Source organism: Pinus tabuliformis, chromosome J (assembly GCF_031772625.1).
Source record: "Pinus tabuliformis cultivar Carrire ecotype Pingquan chromosome J, CPIR1, whole genome shotgun sequence".
NCBI lineage: Eukaryota > Viridiplantae > Streptophyta > Pinopsida > Pinales > Pinaceae > Pinus > Pinus tabuliformis.
Window position 1 is genome coordinate 391,329,342 of NC_142295.1, and position 22,694 is coordinate 391,352,035.

At 43.2% G+C, this 22,694-nt stretch overlaps 1 protein-coding gene across 1 annotated transcript in view; it reads right to left on the bottom strand.

Annotated features, from left to right (window-relative positions):
- LOC149227424 (pentatricopeptide repeat-containing protein At5g67570, chloroplastic-like) overlaps nt 1-22,694 on the bottom strand; it is a 428,343-nt gene that overhangs the window by 98,703 nt on the left and 306,946 nt on the right. The window contains exon 8 of the mRNA XM_089377788.1: nt 14,600-15,022. Within this exon, the coding sequence (XP_089233914.1) occupies nt 14,600-15,022 (423 nt within the window). The remainder of the gene's footprint in view (nt 1-14,599; nt 15,023-22,694) is intronic.

Genomic DNA, 22,694 nt, shown 5'->3' on the forward strand with positions numbered 1-22,694 from the left:
ATTGTTAGTTATGCATTTGAGCAAACCAAGAGACATTGGAATTGGAATCCCAAGAGTCTCTCCACTCATGTATAAATTCATGATATGAGTAATGCAATAAACAAGTTCATTCAGAGTTACCCTCCTGCCCGACAGCTCCCGACAAGTAAAACATAGTTTCCTCCTCTGGAGGTCTCTCTTGGTCTCTTCATCTAACCGTCCACACCCTTGGGCTGCTCACTATGGTGGGGGTCTAGTGTCACTTCCCTTCTATGGGTAGGGAGTCCATGATGGAATGGGTGCTCTAGTCTTATGGATTGCACCCTACAAATCTCTGCCACAAGTGATAACCTCTTGCAAGGTAGAGGGTGTGCGTGACTTCACCAGTCCACGCAATGGCTCAAGTAACCCCTTTATGAATGTGTACACCCTCCTAGCATCAGATAGATCTGGCTGAAACCCTCAAAAAATCTGATATCTAATGCTCAGGGTGGCCAGTCTGTGTAAGTTGGGTCAACTCCCTGAAGTGAGCCTCTGCGTCCCTCCTATCAAAACGCTCCACCACTCTCCGTGTGAAATCCTCATAAGAGGTCACGCTGGCATGCCCCAATGTGGACAAGCCGTGAAACCACCACTCATGTGCTTCCCCCTCCAAGTGCAAGGTAGCAATTTTGATGGCTTCCACCTCCGTAATCTGATTAAGCTGGAAATAAGTATCCAAATTCTCCACCCAAGCTCGAGCTATACACTTGGAAAAGCCATCATATGTGGGTAAGTACATCCTCCCAATAGTACACTACAACTCTGAGTTCTGTGTGTTCGGTCCCCCACTGCACCTGCCCTTCTCATTCTGTTTGAGCTGGAAATAGTCTCTGAATGATAGGGCTACTTTGAAATCTTCCCCCATGGATTGCCACTCCTTGAAGAAATCTCCCATGGGCATCTGGTCATCCAGTCCTCCGTGCTCACTAGGTGCTGATGGTAGAAAAGTAGGCAACGTGGTTCTGGATGGCCCACTGAAAGTTGGTGGGTGAGTGGTTGGTGAAGGGTGGTCATACTGTTGTGAGGCCCCTGAAGTCTCTCCAAATAGGAACTCATGATGAAGGCTCTTGTCCCTATTCTGTTGTTTGATCTCCTCCAACATCTCCTTCTGTCCCTTAGCCAAATCATTTAGGGCCTTCAAGAGGCTATCAAATGCTGCTTCTTCCTTACTCTTTGGCTCCCCCATCTTTGCTACAACTACTGCCTTCCCACGTGCCTCTGTATTAGGTGTAATCTCCAACTCCCTTTCCCTGCTCCTGTACCTCTGTCTTCGGTAAGTCACGTTCTGCCTATCCTCCTCGTTCATAGGAAATTTCCCCCACAGCTAAGCCAAGATCTGAGCTTTGATACCACTGTAATGTTTCTAACTAAGAAAAACAATGATATGCAAGGCAAACAACAAATACAAAACAAATTTTAAGCACTTAGTGAACACCCATGTAAACTCCAGAAATGATAACCAGCTGAGCCATTTTATTAAGCAATTGGAACAATAGTATAGAAGCGTGGAAGGAGTGCACCTGAGCTTGCCTCAATGGAAAGCTTGACAAAACCCAGGTGATAAAAGAACAAGCCTAGATGATAGAATCAGCTGCTCCAATGATGCTTTGCGATGCCCTAGAAAACAACACAGTCTGCTGGAAAGAAGCTATTGAAAACCCCATCTCCAGTGCTTAGAAAATTATACAAAATTAACCCCAAGCTCCTCACAAATAACCCACCCAAACCCAAAAAGGGTTTGGTCTGGTACTGACCACCGAAATTCGACCCCCAAATACCACATCCTCCTACAACAACCTGGAAATACAGTCTGCCTGCCTGCAACTCCCAGAGAAAGCCCTCCAAATCATTCCTAAAAGGATGAGTTACACTCCCCCAAGTTTCTCCTTATTTCTCTAGGCAAATTCCAGCTCCAAAACTCATCCCACAAACTCCCATGTGTGCCCAGTGAGAGGCTCCTGCATTGGCCCTGGATGCTCCAAATCATGCTACCTTCAAGCAACAATCTCTTGCTCCCAAACTCCTCCAAAAGGCTGATATCTCCCTAAAGCTCATATACCAAAATTCTCCCGCAATTTCTACTCAAAAGACCCCTGAAATGACTCAAGCATATCCCCTCCTGCGTCCTCTTGGAATACACACTAGTTGGGTATGTGGCTGAGCGATAAGCTCTGAATCCCCTCCAACTCCTCTCCAAATTGGTATGATTTGACCTCCCTAGGGTGGCACTTGAAGTCCCCTGAAGAAAGGGTGAGTTCTCCACTTGGAAAACTCGGTGCTAAACAACGAAGTGACCCAGCTAAGCAGCTCGAGCAACAAGAGTGAGTTCAATTGAAAAAAGACCCCAAATGAGGCTAAGCTTCTCCTATTTATAATTAGTGAGCTTCCTTTTCCCATGTGGGCCCCTCCATCTAGCTCTTCGACCTCCCTTCCTTGGCTATTCAAATTTCTCCCTTGGCAAGTGCGTTTTTCATTGTGCATGTGGCCCCCACGCTCCATTAACAAAATATTTCAGCCTCCCTTTTTCTCCTAAGTCTTTCTTCAAAATTTTGTGGGTCCCATGGTCACCAAAAATGTCAAAATTGTGGAAAAATAAACTTGGGACAAATTAATTTAGGATGGGAGATTACACCCTTGACCTGCTTCACTTCTTTTGTCATCATACCATCATCCCATGAATCCCATACAAGTTGGAATTTCCGGCGAGACACTTCCTCCAGTAGATGCACCTTCCAATGAAGGATCTTGATTATCCTCATGCTTCAAATGCTCCTTTTGAATGACGTATGATGAGCTCTATACTAGATGACTTTGTTTTTCCCATAAGTATTTATCATACTTCTAATGAGGTTACCAAGAGCTACATCCTTCTATAGGTGACATCCACAGGCTTCTATTCCAGCTATCTTTCATGCTTCTTTATGATGATGTTACGAGCTCTTGCTTTCAATTGTATGATTCTATGATACCATCTCCTAACATTAAGCATCCTATCATGCTTCTAATGATGCCTACCATGATAGTTATACTTTACAACATAAATTTTGAGACAAAAACTTGAAAAGAACAAATCGAGGAAGACTATCTCAATCATAGTAGAGATCTTTTACTTCCTCCTTGGATTTCTTCTTTTCAGCTTCTTCCACTTCTTCAATGATATGGGTTTCTTCCCTTCCTCTTTTGTTGTTGTCCTTCTTGAGCTTAGGACAATCTCTCTTGTAGTGCCCATATTCTTGACATCCATAGCATTGAACCTTTTCCATATTCTTCTTTCGTTTCTAAGGACCAAATTTCCCAAACTTCCCTTTTCTCTTTGCCATAGCAACATATGCTTGAGTTTGCTCATTTGATCCTACATCAGATTTTGCCATCAACCTGGTTTCTTCCCATAAATGCTTGATGTAAAGTCACCCCATTCCTCTAGTAGTGCATTCAGTTTATGGTAGTCATCTCTTTGTCAAACATTATTTCCCCCAGATCTTGTAGTTGGTTCCTTATTTCAGATATCCTCATAAAGTATGAGGCTATTCCTTCTTCTTTTGATATCTTCATCTTGTAGAGTTCTTGTCTTAATGAGATTACTTCTCCTGCAGTGCTTATGGAAAACAACTCTATAAGTTTGTCATATATTTCTTTTGATGTTTCAAGTTTAGATACGTGGGGAATGAGGGGATCCTTAATGGATTCTATGAGAATGCTTTGAGTTGTTACTTCCCCTTTCATATACCTTGCAAGTGCTTGAGCATATTGTTGATTTGGGGTAGCATCAGATGTTCTCTAGCCACGAAAATTGGTGGAGAGGCTAAAGCACATGAGATCTCCAATACCCAGAAATGGTTTGGGCGGATTTTAAATAGTTTGGGAGATATTAAAATAATTAATATTTTTAATGGAGTCCCTAAGTCTAAACTTAAGGAAAATAAAATATTAATGTGAATTACTATAAAACTGTGTTAGAAGGGTCCAAAAGTCATGGATCAAGCCAAAATTAATCTTAGCCATTAATTAGGGACTTAATCTCGGTCATTGAATTGTCAACGAGAAAAGTATAAGAGGATGATTGAGGGTCACTTGGAGAATACACCAAGTTAATCAAGATTTCGATTTTCTGGGGCAGGGTTTGTTGAGGAAGTTGAAAGAGTGATCAGAGTTGCAACTGAGGGGCAATGAATACAGAAGCAAAGAGGCAAAGATAGTACTAGGAGGATCAACGCAGAAGCCGGGAGAAAGGGACGCAAAGCCAGCCAAGGCTCATGTAGAGGCAACCAAGGCTCACGCAAAGGCAGCCAAGAGCTGTGCAGTGCCTTAGAGAGCCAGCGTGGGTGACACAGAGGCTCTAAGGGCTGATGTAGTGTCTCCAGAGGCTAACGCAAGGCAAGCTAGGGTGACGTTAGGCAGATTTTGGGCCAGAAAGGGCTGACACAGTGCCTAGAGGCTAATGTGGGGCAGATTGGAGCTAGGAGTTGTTAGAGGGTTTATCCAAGGTTTCAGCCGAAACATTTGTCTCCGACTGAGAGGTACTATTGCCGAGATTATTCTCTGTTGGGTGAACCAGTTTTGGCACCCAGATTATATTCTGAAACTGCTTAATAATTAAAACCCTCAGATAGCTGCACCGGTTTTCACACATTGGGTTTTTCCAAGGTCATTGGTCCAAAAACAATGGTGTCACTTGTGTGCTTATTTTGTTTCCTTCAGTTGATGATCTGTAATGTTTTGAGCATGTACTTGTATTTATTTTCAGTATTTACATGGTAAATAACTTGTTAATTAATCAGAACAAGTAGGCATAAATAAATCAGAAAAGTACATTAAGGGTCTCTAATAGTTAGACTTAGAAATTCCAACATGGTATTAGAGCCAAGTTGCAGATCATAGGAGAACTGAGGACATCAGCCAAGCAGAGCAACAATAGCAGAAAACAATTGTCCCGAGAGACAAAAGTTGTTCCTAGCAGAGAAGTAGCAAGGAAGGGGTGACGCAGTGCTTGCATCATCAAGTTTGAGCTGGGAAGAGGATCAGCACAGTGACAGAGGGGAGCAGACTCGACCTACGCAGTGCCCGATCATCTTTCTCAGTCAGGTTGGATTGGCGCCCATGGCTAGGAGGTGCGGATTTCGCTGGTGTTGAGATTGCGCAGAGCCTAGGAGCTCTAACCTTCAGTTTGCTAGGGCTTAGGAGGCTGTGGGTAAGTTGCAGAGTGAAGCTGGTGGGGTACTGTAGTCAAAACAATACCTAACAGGGCAAGACCAAGGAGGAGGGAGTTGCTACTGAGGATTTCTAGCCAAGAAATCTAGATCAGTGGTGCAGTTGCACTAACGATTGAAGTGTGGGCATCTCGACATTGGAAGAAGGGTTTCCAAGAGGGAAATCGAGGCTCAGAGGGAGTCACACCAAAAACTTCCAAGAGGGAAGTAGAGGAGCAGTGAGATGGTAGTGAACGGGGTAAGAGACTAGGATAGACAGGATGGAGCCTCAAACTTCTTAGTCTAGAAGACCAAAATCTTGTCCATTCTAGACAAGAATCGTGTCAAGCACTTCGCCTTGAGGATGATAGCGATCCCAGTTGACCCAGCTGAGAACGACAAGTACGACGTGGCAATGGGGAGGGCCAAGAGCATCATCCTTGATGGGGTCAAGGACCATGTACTACCACATATTTCCGAAAAGGACACGGCAAATGAGATGTGGTAGGCCCTAAAGAATTTGTACCAACATACCTTTGTGCAGAGAAGGATGCTACTAGAAAATCAGCTGCGGTCATACCAGATGCATAAAGGAGAACAGATCGACACCTTCCTCGGTCGATTGAAGCAGATCCGGGATCAGATGACTTCCTTAGAAGCCACATCGGATCAAGAATTGATGGTGAGAACAACCCTGAACATAGTCTCTGAAGACTGGGAGGTGTTTGTCCAGAGCATATTGGGCAGGGCGACCCTTCCAGATTGGGAGGAAATGTCGGTGACTCTTTGCCTAGAAGAGATCAGAAGGCTAAGCAAGGCGGGAATCAGCGGCAAGAGGATCAGAAACAAGAAGGAGGAAGCTGCCGTAGCATCTGAGGGAAAGCAGGAGAAACGGAAGAAGAAGGACCTCTCCAAGATCAAATGCTTCAACTGTGAGGAACTATTGATTTGTGGTAGCATCAGATGTGCTCTAGCCACGAAATTTGGTGGAGAGGTTGGGGCACACGAGATCTCCAAAACCCAGAAAGGGTTTGGGCAAATTCTAAAAAGTTTAGGAGATATTAAAATAATTAATATTTTTAATGAAGTCCCTAAGTCTAAACTTAGGGAAACTAAAATATTAATGTGGATTAATATAAAACTGTGTTAGAATGGTCCAAAAGACATGGATCAAGCCAGATCTAATCTTAGTCGTCGATTAGGGACTTAATCTCGGTCGTTGATATGTCAACGAGAAAAGTATAAGAGGAGGCTTGAGGGTCACTTGGAGAACACACCAGATGATCAATCATTCTATTCTCTAGAGCAGGGTTTGCTAAGAGAAATAGAATCAGTGATCGGAGTTGCAGCCGAGGGGCATTGAGTACAGAGAGATAGAAAGGCAGAGATAGTGTCTGGAGATAAACGCAGGAGCTAGAGAGAGTGATGCAGTAGCAGCCAAGGCTCACGCAGGGTCACGCAGAGGTAGGCAGGAGTTGCGCAGTGCTTCAGAGAGGCTAGCGTTGCTGACGTAGAGGGCCAAAAGGTTGACGCAAGGCCTCCTAAGGCTGATGCAGACCCATTCAGGGCGACATAGGGCCAACGTTGGGCAAAGAGAGGTTGACGCAGTCAAGAAAGGCAGACGCTGGGGTTTCTAGGGCAGATTGGAGCTAAGGAGCTGCCGGAAGGTTTATCTGGGGTTTCAACCGAGACATCTGTCTCAGGTTAAGAGGTACTACTGCTAAGGAAATTATCTGTTAGGTAAGCTGGATTTGGCACACATATTGTACTCTGAAATTCCTTAATAAGAAAACCCTCAGATAGCTGCACCGATTTTCCCGCATTAGGTTTTTCCGAGGACAATGGTCCAAAAATAACGATGTCATTCTGTGTGCTTGTTTATGTTTCCTTCAGTTGATGATCTGTAATATGTTAAGCATGCACTAGTGTTTATTTTCAATATTTACATTGTAAATAACTTGTTAAGTAACGGAACAAGTAGGTAGGAATAAATCAGTAAAGTGCATGGAGGGTGTCTAACAGGTAGACTTAGAAATTCCAACATGGTATCAGAGCGTGGTTGCAGATCACAGGAGAACTGAGGACATCAGCCGAGCGGAACAATAGTAGTAGAAAACAGTTGTCCCAAGCGACAAAAGTTGTTTCTAGCAGAGCAGCAACAAGGGAAGGGTGACGCAGTGCTTGCTTCATTAAGGGTGAGTAGGAAGAGGCAGCGCAGAGGCAAAGGGAGACTCATGCAGAGCCATGCAGAAGCTAGGAAGGTTGACGCAGTTGGCTGGGAGGCCAGGTTGCTGGTGTCGAGATTGCGTAGAGCCTAGGAGCTCTCACCTTCAAGTTGTTGGGGTTTAGCAAGCTGTGGGAAAGTTGCAGACTGGAGCTGGTGAGGTACTGCAGTTAGAACAGTACCTGACAGGGCAAGTCCAAGAGGAGGGAGTTGCTACTGAGGGTTTCTAGCCGAGAAATCCGGATTAGTGGTGCGGTTGCACAGACGATCAGAGTAGGGGGCATCTCAACATCGATAGAAGGATTTCCAGGAGGGAAATCGAGACTCAGAGGGAGTCACATTGAGGACTTCCGGGAGGGAAGTAGAAGAGAATCATGGCACTACACGGAGTAAGAGACCAGGACAAGTTGGACGAAGTGTTAAACTTCGCAGTCTGGAAGGCCATAATCTTATTCGTACTTGACAGAAATCGTGTCAAGCACTTCGTCTTGAAGACAATAGCTATCCCAGTCGACCTAGCTAAGGACGACAAGTATGAGGAGGCAATGGCGAGGGCCAAGAGCATCATCATTGACAAGGTCAAGGACCATGCAGTACCACACATTTCCAAGAAGGAAACGACAAATGAGATGTGGGAGGCCCTAAAGAAATTGTAATAGGATACTTCTGTGCCGAGAAGAATGTTACTAGAAAATCAGTTGAGGTCATATCAGATGAAGAAGGGAGAACCGATTGACACCTTCCTCGGAGGACTGAATGAGATCCGAGATCAGTTGACTGCTATAGAAGCCACGCTGGATCAGGAATTGATGGTGAGGACAACCCTGAATGTTGTCTCAGAAGATTGGGAGGTATTTGTCCAGAGTATACTGGGCAAAGGGACACTTCCACCTTGGGATGAGATGTGGGCGACTCTTCGCCAAGAAGAGATCAGACGACAGTCAAAGGTGGGAAGCAGCGGCAAGGGGATCAGAGTCAAGCAAGAGGAGGAGGATGTTGCCCTAGCATCTGAGGGAAAGCAAGAAAAGCGGAAGAAGAAGGATCTCTCCAAGATCAAGTGCTTCCACCGTGGGGAGCTTGGTCATTATGCGACCCAGTGTCTAAGGAAGAAGAGTAAGGGAGAGTCTTCTGAGACTAAGCCAGCGCCAACAAGAGTAGAGAAGGAAGTGGAGACAGACGATGACTGTGCCATGAATGCACATGCACCACTTAAGTGGAAGTGGGGAGACATCGAGCTGTAGTCAAGCGTACTATAGGCGATGAGGGGCAGGATCCTCGAGGTACCCAGCCTCTTGGATTAGACCTTGCTATGGGAGCCTCGAAGAGGAGTAGCAGGACTGGCTGAGTCGGGTAGAGATGGATGCAAATGAAGCGGCAGAGAGAGCTACAGTGCAGGAGTCCCGAGACAGCGCGAGGCTAGCAGGCTGCAGCAGTGCGAGAGGCACAGGAGTGTTGCACCAGTGCAGGATGGCATAAAGAGGTGTGCAATGGTGCGAGATGCAGGGAGTTGTTGTAGCAGCGCAAAGGTTAGAGAGGGAGCACTTGTCAGCGGCAAAGGGAGCTTCAGCGTCAGGAGGGTCTCTACCCCAACAGAGAGATCAGAGTTGGGAGATCAGTTACTTACTTCTCAGTAACTGAGTTGCAATGCAGTAGTGGGCAGCACGATGCAACATGATGAGAGGAGTTTCAGTGCGGATGCAGTGTTGGGAGAAAGGACCAGCAGCAACATGGATGCAAAGGGAGCTGTCATACAGATGCAACAGTGGTAGTGGCAGAACCATGGGCAGCAGTATAGGATATAGCAGTGCAGAGGATGGTGGGCAGCAAGCCTAGCATCAGCACAGGGACCAATGCCGGATGATCAGAGTAATACTCAGTGAGGAGTATTGCTAGACCACAGTCCTTACTAAGAGGGAGTGTTGATTTGTGGTAGCAACAAATGTGCTCTAGCCACGAAATTTGGTGGAGAGGTTGGGGCACATAAGATCTCCAAAATCCAGAAAGGGTTTGGGCAGATTCTAAACAGTTTAGGAGATATTAAAATAATTAATATTTTTAAAGGAGTCCCTAAGTCTAAACTTAGGAAAATTAAAATATTAATGTGGACTAATATAAAACTATGTTAGAATGGTCCAAAAGACATGGATCAAGCCAGATCTAATCTTAGTCATTGATTAGGGACTTAATCTCGGCAGTCGATATGTCAATGAGAAAAGTATAAGAGGAGGCTTTAGGGTCACTTGGAGAACACACCAGATGATCAGTCATTCTATTCTCTAGAGCAAGGTTTGCTAAGAGAGATAGAATCAGTGATCGGAGTTGCAGCTGAGGGGCATTGAGTACAAAGAGACAGAGAGGCAAAGATAGTGTCGGGAGATCAGTGCAGGAGCCAGAGAGAGTGACGCAGTAGCAGCCAGGGCTCACGCAGGGTCACGCAAAGGCAGCCAGGAGCTACGCAATGCTTCAGAGAGGCCAGCGTTGTTGATGTAGGGCCTCCGACACGGACGCGGGCCCATTCAGGGTGACACAAGGCCAGCGTTGGGTAAAGAGAGGCTGACACAGTCCAGAAAGGCAGACGCTAGGGTTTCTGGGGTAGATTGGAGCTGAGAAGCTGCCGGAAGGTTTATCCGGGGTTTCAGCCGAGCATTTGTCTCAGACTAAGAGGTACTACTGCCAAGGAAATTCTCTGTTGGGTAAGCCAGATTTGGAACCCAGATTGTACTCTGAAATTGCTTAATAAGAAAACCCTCAGATAGTTGCACCGATTTTTCCGCATTGGGTTTTTCTAGGGACATTGGTGCAAAAATAACGGTGTCATTTTGTGTGCTTGTTTTTGTTTCCTTCAGTTGATGATCTGTAATATGTTGAGCATGCACTAGTGTTTATTTTCAATATTTACATTGTAAATAACTTGTTAGGTAACGGAACAAGTAGGTAGGAATAAATCAATAAAGTGCATGGAGGGTTTCTAACGGGTAGACTTAGAAATTCCAACAGGAACTAGGTCACTATGCGAGCCAATGTCCGAGGAAGAAGAGCAAAGGAGAGGCTTCCGAGACCAAGGTCGCGCCAACAAGGGCGAAGAAGGAAGTGGAGACAGATGATAATTGTGCCATGAGTGCTCACATGACACTTGAGCGGAAGTGGGGGGACATCGAGCTGTAGTCAGACGGACTACAGGCGATGAGGGGCAGGATCCTTGAGGTACCCAACCTCTCGGATTATACCTGGCTATGGGAGCGCCAAAGGGGAGTAGCAATGCTAGCGAATGTTAGTAGAGATGGATGAGGATGGAGCGACAGAGGGAGCTACAATGCAGGATTCCCGGGACAACGTGAGGCAATAGTATGAGATGCATGGAATGCTTGCAACAGAGCAGAGGTTAGAGAGAGAGCACTTGTCAGTGACAGAGGGAGTTTCAGCTTCATGGGTGTCTCTACCCTGATGGAGATATCAAAGTTGGGAGATCAGTTACTTCTCAGTAACTGAGCTACAGTGTAGCAGTTAGCAATGGTAGTGCTATGGGCAGCACGATGCAACATGATGAGAGGGGTTGCCATAAGGATGCAGCAGTGGCAGTGGCAGGGCCATGGGTAGCAGTACATGATGCAGCAGTGCAAAGGATGTTGGGAAGCAAGCCTAGCATCAGCACTAGGACCGGTGCTGGATGATCATGGTAATGCTCAGTGAGGAGTATTACTAGAGCACAGTGCTCGCTAAGAGGGAGTGTTGATTTGGGGTAGCATCAGATGTGCTCTAGCCACGAAAATTGGTGGAGAGGCTAAAGCACATGAGATCTCCAATACCCAGAAATGGTTTGGGGGATTCTAAATAGTTAGGGAGATATTAAAATAATTAATATTTTTAATGGAGTCCCTAAGTCTAAACTTAGGGAAAATAAAATATTAATGTGAATTAATATAAAACTGTGTTAGAAGGGTCCAAAAGTCATGGATCAAGCCAGAATTAATCTTAGCTGTTGATTAAGGACTTAATCTTGATCGTTGAATTGTCAACAAGAAAAGTATAAGAGGAGGCTTGAGGGTCACTTGGAGAATACACCGAGTTGATCAAGATTTCGATTTTCTGGGGTAGGGTTTGCTAAGGAAGTCAAAAGAGTGATCAGAGTTGCAGCTGAGGGGCAATGAATACAAAAGCAAAGAGGCAGAGATAGTACTAGGAGGATCAATGCAAAAGCTGGGAGAAAGGGACGTAGAGCCAGCCAGAGGTTCACACAGAGGCAACTAGGGTTCACACAGAGGCAACCAGGAGCTGCGCAGTGCCTCAGAGAGCCAACGTAGGTGACACAGAGGCTCTAAGGGCTGATGCAATGCCTCCAGAGGCTGACACAGGGCGAGCTAGGGTGACACTGGGCAGACACTGCGCCAGAAAGGGCTGACACAGTCCTTAGAGGCTGACGCTGGGGTTTTCATGGGGCAGATTGGAGATGGGAGCTATCGAAGTGTTTATCCTGGGTTTTAAAAGGAACATTTGTCTCCGACTGAGAGGTACTACTGCCGAGATTATTCTTTGTTGGGTGAGCTGGTTTTGGCACACAAATTGTATTCTGAAATTGCTTAATAATTAAAACCCTCAGATAGTTGCACCGGTTTTCCCGCATTGGATTTTTTCGGGGACATTGGTCCAAAAACAATGGTGTCACTTGTGTGCTTTTTTGTTTCCTTTAATTGATGATCTGTAATGTGTTGAGAATGTACTTGTATTTATTTTCAGTATTTAAATGGTAAATAACTTGTTAATTAATCAGAACAAGTAGGTAGAAATAAATCAGAAAAGTACATAAAGGGTTTCTAACAGTTAGACTTAGAAATTCCAATACATCTTCCTTTAGAGGTTTGGTGATTGAGCCCTTAACATGTTCCATGAGCTCATTTTCTGAGGTTTAGATCTCTCATTTTCTTCCATGCAAGAAAGTTTGAAGCCCCAACCAATTTGTTGCTTTCCTTGCAAAAAGACATTTTGACAAATTCAGATGTAGACATAAATGTACTTGCTTGTGAAAATGCTCCTTCAACATGCTGCCTTCTTGAATTTGAAGGTGATATAGATAATAGAAAACTTCTTCTTGATGAAGATGTTTTTCTTCACAAGTGATCCTCGACTCCAAAGAGAGGGAGATCACCTTGAGTCCTTTGATGATGCCAACAACTCCTTTCTTCTTGCTTCCCTTGGATGAGTATACTTCAAGATGCTTTGATTTGATGATCTCTTCAATTCAAGTAGAGTTAGGGTCTTTTGAGGTCTCCTTCCTTGAGATGATGATTTGAGTGAGGATCCCAAAAATTGCTTTAACTGAGGACTTCTTCTTTGATAGATCTAGGGTTTTGACACTTCCTTCAAGATGATGATGTAGACTTTGTCTTCAAAATGCCTTGGAGATGAAAGGATCTTTTTTATTCTTTGAGAGCTTGAGTGTCCCTTGTTGAGCTGCCCTTCCTTGAATTGTTACCTTAGCTTTGATATCATGATGGGAAATCTAGGGTAGACGGATGAGGTGATTTCTCTAGTGATGATAACTGTTTGTGATGCAATTTTACTTAGTCTTTATTGGGTTCTTCTTTCACTTTATTATATTAATTTTTTTGTCATCAAACAGTTACCAAATCATAAAAAGACATGAGACAAGGGACAGAAAATGTAGGCAATCAGCTAGAGCCAAAACCTTTCCATCTTGGGAGGAAAACCCAGACGAATTCTTCTTCTTATAGAATCTTCAAGTGATGAATTCCAAGACCAAGACCCTTGACCTAAGAACCTCTCCAAAACCAAGTCAACCCTTGCTTGAAGATGTAGCACCTTTTCCTTCTTTCTTCACCCTTGATCCTGCAACTCAAGTATGATATCCTCGGCCTCTACCTCTGTAATTTTCGGCTGCCCATAGTTGACTGCAACTTCCCACGTGTGACTGAATTAAGGCTATTTAAGCCCTCCTCCTTCTTCACTTGACTTGGGGCTGCCTTTCTTATGAATTCAGCCTTCAATATGGATCTTTCACTTGCCTTGATTTGACCCTCCTATGGTGACTGTAATTCGGTCTTTACTGCAGAGATACAAACCCTAATATTTCTCGCACATGTGAACAGAAAGTGACCCAAAACAGATCTGTAGTTGCTTCGCTCTTCCTTCGATATTTATCTCTTCTTCTTCGCTTGAATGAGAGGCTTCTTCCTCGTCCTTGTACTCAAACTCCTTGTGTGATGGTGTTGTGTATCTAGAATGAAGTTGAGTGCTCCTTTATATAGTGATCTGCCCATGTAAATAAGCCAACTTGACTGGATCTAGGCCGACATGTCCTCTTGGTGTAGGCTCATTGCTCCATTTTAAGGCTGACTTGCTAGAAGTGCTTGAACTTGGTCTGGGAGGGTCTTTTGACTCTTACAATGACTCAAATACATATGTAACATGCCCAAGAAGGGTCTCTCATACATGAGAAAGACTCAATTGACTTTATGGCTTAATGACCAATCCTAATAGCTCACAATGGGAGCTTGATCTATAAAAATAAAATTCCTTGAGCATGAATCCTATGTCTGAAGCATAAAATAATTTTATTTTCTTCTTTACATTTATTACATAAAATCATGATTACACGTCATTATGAAGACCGAACCTAGTTACATATTTCACCATCTGATATGACCATTCAAGGAGGGAAATAGAGCTTAGTGAGTCTAAAAGTCATATTTATGATGTACTTTATTATACAGAGTCTAATATTGTTTAATGGTCACAGTAGTCAAATAAATTAATTCAACTAAGTCATGTGTGTTTTTACTATTTAGTTAGATAATGATGCTTGCCCCCAACATCCATCTCTCTCTAATCTCGAGGCATATATCTTTTGTTTGTCATTTTACAAATATTAAACAATGATCAAGTATCTCTTCTCTCCGCATGTCTTTGGCATAATATTGTGTGTCAACAATTTTATAGGTACATCAGGGGTTATGAAAGCCACATAACAATAACAAAAGTCGTAACGTTAAAACATAATTAGAACAGAACCAAATTTTATACTGAAACTTCCATCTACTTCCACTCTTTTAGTTTCTTTACTTAATCTCCTATTTCATTTTCAGTTCTTTTCTTCTATTCTATTTAGTTTTTCCTTCTATTTGAACGTTGTGTGACATGATAAAGGGGATACCTTGCCAGCTTTGGATGCAGCCACAATCAGTGATGAGTGTTTCTTGTTATCAAATTGATAGCCTTCTAGTAACATATTCTGGTAGACAGTCTCGAAGTAATCCCATTCCTGTGCCATGGCACATGCCTCTAATATTGCAGTGTATGTGATTATATCTGGTTTTAGCATCACATCAGTATTTTCCGGGCCAATTCTTCCGCTTTTAATCTGTTGAAATAGGGATTTTGCTTCTTTAAACATATGATTTTGGGCATATAATTTCATCATCATATTGCAAGTGACTATGTTTGGGGCACAATCTTTCTGCATTTCATGAAAAATAAATGTGCATTCTTGCAAATGCCCAGACTCCATACAGGTCTTAATTAGGCCGGTGTATGCTACATATGGTGGTTTATTACCAACCCTACATATCTTTTCAACCTGCAAAAGGATACCATAGGAATACTTTAGATAAAATAATATCCAAACAGGACTTTTAACAAATCAATCAAACAGTGAAATAGTAACAAAAACTACAACTTCCAAGAAGTATGTGATGATAGTGGAAAATGTAATGATCAATGTGGTTTAAACTCTTTAAACTCAGAAATAATAAGTTAATAACAGTATGAAAGTAACCTACAAACATCAACATCCTTTGAGAAGGGGTGTAAGTTGTATATAGAGATTTATGTTTAAAGCCCATTTATTGCTGATAAAATAGATTGACATTTAGAAGGTGCCAAGTGCTTCCATGTTACTGGAAAAGCCACACAAGAGTCTGGAAAAGCATTTCTGCATTTTGGAATCAAAACCATGTATCAAATGCCTCCAAAATGAAGTTGAAATATTTCAGTGGTATTTCAGATTCTTGAGAAGTTGTGGACCATTTCATCCAGTGTTTTTACTGTTTCAGTAGGTATATCAGCTGTTTCAGCCAATGTATTGGTCACTAAAATGGAAAAAAAATGTTCACCCTAATTTCTTGCAAATCAAGCTATAGATAGAGGCCTTTGGTCTCTCCCCTAAGTTGCATGATACGTGGAAATGAGTACGAGTTTCCGAAATGGGTATGGGTATGAAACGTGACCCCCCCAAATTTTGAAAACGGGGAAACACAATATATATATATATATATATATATATATATATATATATATATATATTAGGACATTTTAGAAATATGTGCAATTATAAAGCATACATGATACATTATAATTTATTACATTATGATAAAATTGTGCAATGTCAATGCATAAACTATAAGTCTCTAAATTTACATCACATTTACTCATGAATGATCACATAATGGAAATAGCAATATCCAAAATCAGCCACGAGAAATTTCTAGTTTCTTGTCTCGTGCTTGATTAGGAGTCTCCTCCTGCATAGTCGAACGACCTTAGTGCTCTTGATTAAATACAAGTCCCATACCCTAGTACCCTAGGTGCTCTTGATTATTAGGAGTCTCCCCTACATAGAGGGCTTGGTTCTCTTGATTAAATACAAGTTCCATACACTAGTACATGACAAAATCCAATGGAAACATTGCAATCCCCCCAATCTTGAAATCCTGAAAAAATGACAAGTCTGCTGGATTTTGAGTGAGATATAAAATTCTATTTTCTCCATATGAAATCCAATGAGGGCGAAACCGCTCTCAAACATCCCGAGTCATTTCATGGTAATGTTAAAAATTTAAGTAAAATGATGAAAATGAAAGATAAATGAGAATATCACTTTTACTTTAAGAACTTAACATTACCATGAACTGCATATCAATACTAGGGCCATAGGCTTGAACATTAGGCTGCCCACTCAAAAAAAATTGTTTCCAATCTTCAATAACTCCCTCTATCACTCCTGAATTGGCAAGAAGCGAAAATAAAAGAATAAAAAACGAAAAATAAAAATAAAAAACTAAAAACAAGTCATTTTATCACTGAAACATCGTTGTACGACCCGAAAATGTGCTTCAAATCATATTGGGCCACATTTCCCCAACATGAAACGTGGCAATACGGCCTGAAACGCATTTCCAGGTCGTACCAAACACATTTCTGCATTTCTGTACCGTTTCTGCCTAGAAACAGGCTTAGGCCTAGCGTTTCCTGCAACATAGTCTCTCCCTAATAATAACTCTCCTTTTGGCTTTATTTCCAAATTTGAAAATCATGAATGGTACTCCAAAACTTTTGTTCCATTGTTTATTTTGCATGTGTGCACGCATGTTTTCCATATCCTAGTGATATCATATCTTGGTTTTTTAAAAAATTTCTATGTTTTTTTCAGATACTGTATTTGTACCTATTACCCACCAAAACTAGACGACCCATAGGAGAAAATTGTTCTCCTCATTGGACAGCCAACCAACCAACATCCATATGATGGTCTTCAGCTAACATTATGCTAGAGTTCGCCACCTATTGTTCCAATCAGTGTTCTCGCCCATCTAAAAGGAAGGTGGGTAATCTATTAATAGGTACTTTAACCATTTCAACAATCATGTGCTTTCATTTAATGTTAAGGGCATATTAATATGAATCATGGGGCAAACTGGATGATTGACCACTCCTGATTGTATCCTTGTTCCCACACTTCACCTAGGAGGTTAGCCTTTGACTCTAGTCTAGTGGTACCTCATCTAAGGCTTGATGGTTTGGGGGGGCACTAATAGGAAGGAATTCATTGATATAACATGTCCATAGTAATCCATAATTACCACTTCCCATCCTTCCCTATTTTTCATCTCCATTCTTTGGGTTGATTGTCACTAGTCATTGGGATTGACACCCTATATCCATATCTTTGAGTCAGGGCCTGAAAACTTGGCCCTAGAGGTTGATGCAACTGAAAGAATCATAAAAGTATATAAAGTCACAATAGAAGGAAAATGTAAAATGCAAAAATGGCTAGGATTTATTTGGCATGCGAGCAAAATCCTATAATGAGCTCTACCTCGTCATTAGCCATCACCCTGTTCCTCAAGCATTTAATTTTTCATCCAAAATAAAGGAAATATTGAATGTACCAACCCTAATGAGTGAGAAATTGCTACATCTTTAAGGGGTATTTGAAAAGCACAAAGCAAGTCTGGTCTCCTAAGTTATGCACAAAAGAAAGATAAATCATTAAAGCAAAAGAAGCACAGAGGGGTGGAAAAAGCAAGCCAAGGAAAGGGGTAACTCATGCCTCCATGATTGCTCCCTCCTTACATAATTACACTTAGGGTATTGGACCTCCATTAGCTAGTCTCGTGGTGGTGGCATCTTCCTTGAAGTCTCACCTGCTCCATGCATCTTATCACATACACCTATGGATAGATATTAAAGTTTGTAGCTTGGGCAAATACTTTTACATAGGCCTTGTGTCTAGGTGTGCAAAAGTCGCCCACATCTCCTTAGAACACTTGCTCTAGGCTAAGCAAGTTGCTAATGTAACATAGCCTAAATTTACCATGGGAAAAAAACACATCTTAATATGTTGGCTTATTGAGCTAGCAAAAACTTAGGAAAACTAAAGTAATTTGTTCATTTGGGGTAGCATCGGATGTGCTCTAGCCATGAAATTTGGTGGAGGTTGGGGCACATGAGATCTCCAATACCCAGAAAGGGTTTGGGCAGATTCTAAACAGATCATGAGATATTAAAATAATTAATATTTTTAATGGAGTTCCTAAGTCTAAACTTAGGGAAAATAAAATATTAATGTATATTAATATGAATTTGTGTTAGAGAGGTCCAAAAGACATGGATCAAGCCAGATCTAATCTTAGCCATTAATTAGGGACTTAATCTCGACCGTTGAGATGTCAACAGGAAAAGTATAAGAGGAGGCTTGAGGGTCACTTGGAGAATACACCAGATGATCAGTCATTCTATTCTCTAGAGCGGGGTTTGCTAAGAGAGATAAAATCAATGATCGGGAGAGCAGCTGAGAGGCATTGAGTACAGAGAAACAGAGAAGGCAAAGATTGTGCCGGGAGAGCAGCATAGCAGCCAAGGAGGGTGACGCCGAGCCAGCAAGGGCTCACGCAGGGCCACGTAGAGGCACCAAGTGCTGCGCAGAGCACCCGAGGGGCCAACGCAACTGACACAGAGGCTCCTAGAGCTGACGCAGGGCCTCCTGGGGCTAACACAGGCCTAGAAAGGCTGACGCAGGGCCAGCGTGAGACAGAGAGGGGCTGACGCAATCGAGATTGGGCAGACACTGGGATGCAGGAACCGTTTTGTACAGAGGAGCTGCCAGAAGGTTTTTCTGGGGTTTCAGCCAAGAGATTTCTCTCAAACTGTGAGGTATAGTTGTTAAGGAAATTCATTTTTAGGTAGGCCAGTTATGGCACCCAGATTGTACTCTAATATTGCTTAATAAGAAAACCCTCAAATAGCTGCACCGATTTTCCCGCATTAGGTTTTTCCGAGGACATTGGTCCAAAAATAATGGTTTCATGTGGTGTGTTTGTTCTTGTTTCTTTTAGTTGCTGATCTGTAATATGTTGAGCATTGCCATGCACTGATGTTTATTTTCAATATTTACTTTGTAAATAACTTCTTAAAGAAAAATTAACAAGTAGGTAGGAATAAATCAGAAAAAGTGCATGAAGGGTTTCTAAACTAAGTAAACTTAGAAACTTCAACATGGTATCGGAGCGTGATTGCAGATCACAAGAGGACTAAAACACATAAGCCGAGCGGAGCAATAGCAATAGAAAACAGTTGTCCCAAGGTGACAGAAGTTGTTTCTAGCAGCGTAGAAGCCAACAAGTGTGACGCAGAGCCAGCCAGAGCCACGTAGAAGAAGCCAGGAGCTGCACAGAGCCTCAAAGAGGCCAGCGTTGCTGATGCAGAGGGCCAGAGGGCTGATGCAGGGCATCCCAAGGCTGACGCAGAGGGCCAAAGGGTTGATGCAGGGCATCCCAAGGCTGACGCAGACCCATCTAGGGTGACGCAGAGCCAGCGTGAGGTAGAGAGGGGCTGACGCAGTTCACAGAGAGGCAGTTGCTGGAGTCTAGAAGGCTGCAAAAATATTGCAGAGTGGAGCTGGTGAGGTACTGTACTCTGAATAGTACCTGACAGAGCAAGGCCAGAGGAGTTGTTATCGAGGGTTTCTAGCCGAGGAACCTGGATTAGCAGTGTAATTGCACAAGACGATCAGAGTAGGGGGCATCTCGACAAGTGGCAAAAGGATTTCCAGGAGCGAAATCAGGACTCAGAGGGAGTCCAGAAGAGAACTTCCAGACGAGAAGTAGAGACTCAGAGGCGACGAACAGAAAACTTCCAGGAGGGAAGTAGAGGAGCGTCATGGCACTACACGGGGGTAAGGACCAAGATAGACTAGACAGAGCATCGAACTTCGCAGTCTGGAAGGCCAGAATCTTATCAGTGCTTGATAGGCATTGTGTCAAGAACTTCGCCTTGAAGACAATAGCTATCCCAGTCGACCCAAATGATAATGACAAGTACGAAGAGACGATAGCGAGGGCCAAGTGCATTATCCTTGACGGGGTCAAGGATCATGTGGTACCACATATAGCCGAAAAGGAAACGGCAGTTGAGATGTAGGAGGCTCTCAAGAACATGTACCAACATACTTCTATGCAAAGAAGAATGTTGCTCGAGAACCAGATGAGTTCGTATTAGATGAAGAAGGGTCAAACGATTCACTCCTTCCTCGAAGGACTGAATGAGATCCGGGATCAGTTGACTGTTCTAGGAGCGACACCAGATCAGGAGCTTATGGTGAGGACAACCCTGAATGCTGTCTTAGAAGAGTGGGAAGTGTTTGTCCAAAAAATCCTGGGCAAAGGGACTCTCCTACCTTGGGACGAGATGTGGGCAACTCTTCACTAGGAAGAGATTAGACGACAGTCAAAGACAGGTAGCTACAACAAAGGGATCAAGGTCAAGCAAGAGGAGGAGGATGTGGCCCTAACATCTGAGGGAAAGCAAGAGAAGCAAAAGAAGAAAGATCTCTCCAAGATCAGGTGCTTCCACTGTGGGGAGATGGGTCATTATGCAACCCAGTGCACAAGGAAGAAGGGTAAGGGAGAGTCTTCCGAGACTAAAGCAGCGCCAACAAGCAGAGAAGGAAGTTTTCACAGATGGTGACTGTGCCATGAGTGCACACACACCACTTAAGCGGAAGTGGGAAGAAATCGAGCTGTAGTCAGATGGACTACAAGTGATGAAGGGCAGGATCCTTGAGGTACCCAGCCTCTTGGATTAGACCTTGCTATGGAAGCCCCGACGAGGCGTAGCAAGACTGGCTGAGTGGGTAGAGACGGATGCGGATGGAGCAGCAAAGAGAGCTACAATGTAGGAGTCCCGAGAGAGCACAGAGCTAGCAGGCTGCAACGATACGAGAGGCACAGGAGTGTTGCACTAATGCAGTAAGGCATAGAGAGGTGTGCAACGGTGCGAGATGCAGGGAGTTGTTGCAGCAGCGCAGAGGTCAGAGAGGGAACACTTGTCAGCGACAGAGGGAGCTTAAGCATTAGTGGGTATTTCTAGCCCAATAGGAAGGTCAGTTGGGATATCAGTTACTTCTCAGTAACAGAGTTGCAGTGTAGCAGTGGGCAGCACAATGCAACATGATCAGAGTAGATGCAGTGCAGATGTAGTGAGGGGAGGAAGGACCAACAGCAGCACAGATGCAAAAGGAGCTATCATACAGATGTAGCAGTGGCAGTGGCAAAACCATGGGCAGCAGTACAGGAGGCAATAGTGCAGAGGATGGTGGGCAGGAAGGCCTAACATCAGCACAAGTATCGATGCCGGATGATCAGAGTAATACTCAGTGAGGAGTATTGCTAGAGCACAGTGCTCACTAAGAGGGAGTGTTGATTTGGGGTAGCATCGGATGTGCTCTAGCCACGAAATTTGGTGGAGAGGTTGGGGCACATGAGATATCCAATACCCAGAAAGAGTTTGGGCAGATTCTAAACAGATTAGGAGATATTAAAATAATTAATATTTTTAATGGAGTCCCTAAGTCTAAACTTAGGGAAAATAAAATATTAATGTGTATTAATATGAATCTGTGTTAGAGTGGTCCAAAAAACATGGATCAAGTTAGATCTAATCTTAGTCGTTGATTAGGGACTTAATCTCGGCCGTTGAGATGTCAACAGGAAAAGTATAAGAGGAGGCTTGAGGGTCACTTGGAGAATACATCAGATGATCAGTCATTCTATTCTCTAGAGCGGGGTTTGCTAAGAGAGATAGAATCAGTGATCGGGAGAGTAGTCGAGGGGCATTGAGTATAGAGAAACAAAGAAGGCAAAGATTGTGCTGGGAGAGCAGCGCATCAACCAAGGAGGCTGACACAGAGCCAGCAAGGGATCACGCAGGCCACACAGAGGCATCCAAGTGCTGCGCAAAGCACTAGAGGGGCCACCGCAGCTCCCAGAGCTGGCACAGGCCTAGAAAGGTTGATGCAGAGCCAGCGTGAGACACAGAGGGGCTGACGCAGTCCATATTGGGCAAACGCTAGGGATGCAGGAGCAGTTTTGTGCTGAGGAGCTGCCGGAAGGGTTTTCCGGGGTTTCAGCCAAGAGATTTCTCTCAAACTGTGAGGTATAGTTGTTATAGAAATTCTCTATTGGGTAGGCCAGTTACGGCACCCAGAGTGTACTTTGATATTGCTTAATAAGAAAACCCTTAGATAGCTACACTGGTTTTCTTGCATTGGGTTTTTCCGGGGACATTGGTCCAACAATAATGGTGTCATATGGTGTGTTTGTTCTTGTTTATTTTAGTTTCTGATCTGTAATATGTAGAGCATGCACTAGTGTTTATTTTCAGTATTTACTTTGTAAATAACTTGTTAAAGAAAAATTAACAAGTAGGTAGGAATAAATCAGAAAAAGTGCATGAAGGGTTTCTAAACTAAGTAAACTTAGAAACTTCAACATAATTTACTTTAGTGAATAAGTTTTAATCTTAACCATTGTTCTCAAGTGAGGCAAGATCTAATTGCAACTGTCAATCACTTTGAGATTAGGGTCACGGTTTTGGCTCAATGTAAACTTATAAAAGCAAGGCTGAGGAAAGGAGAAGACACACAATAACAACACAAGATTGAGAGCAATATTTTAGTGAGTGTGTACTAGGTC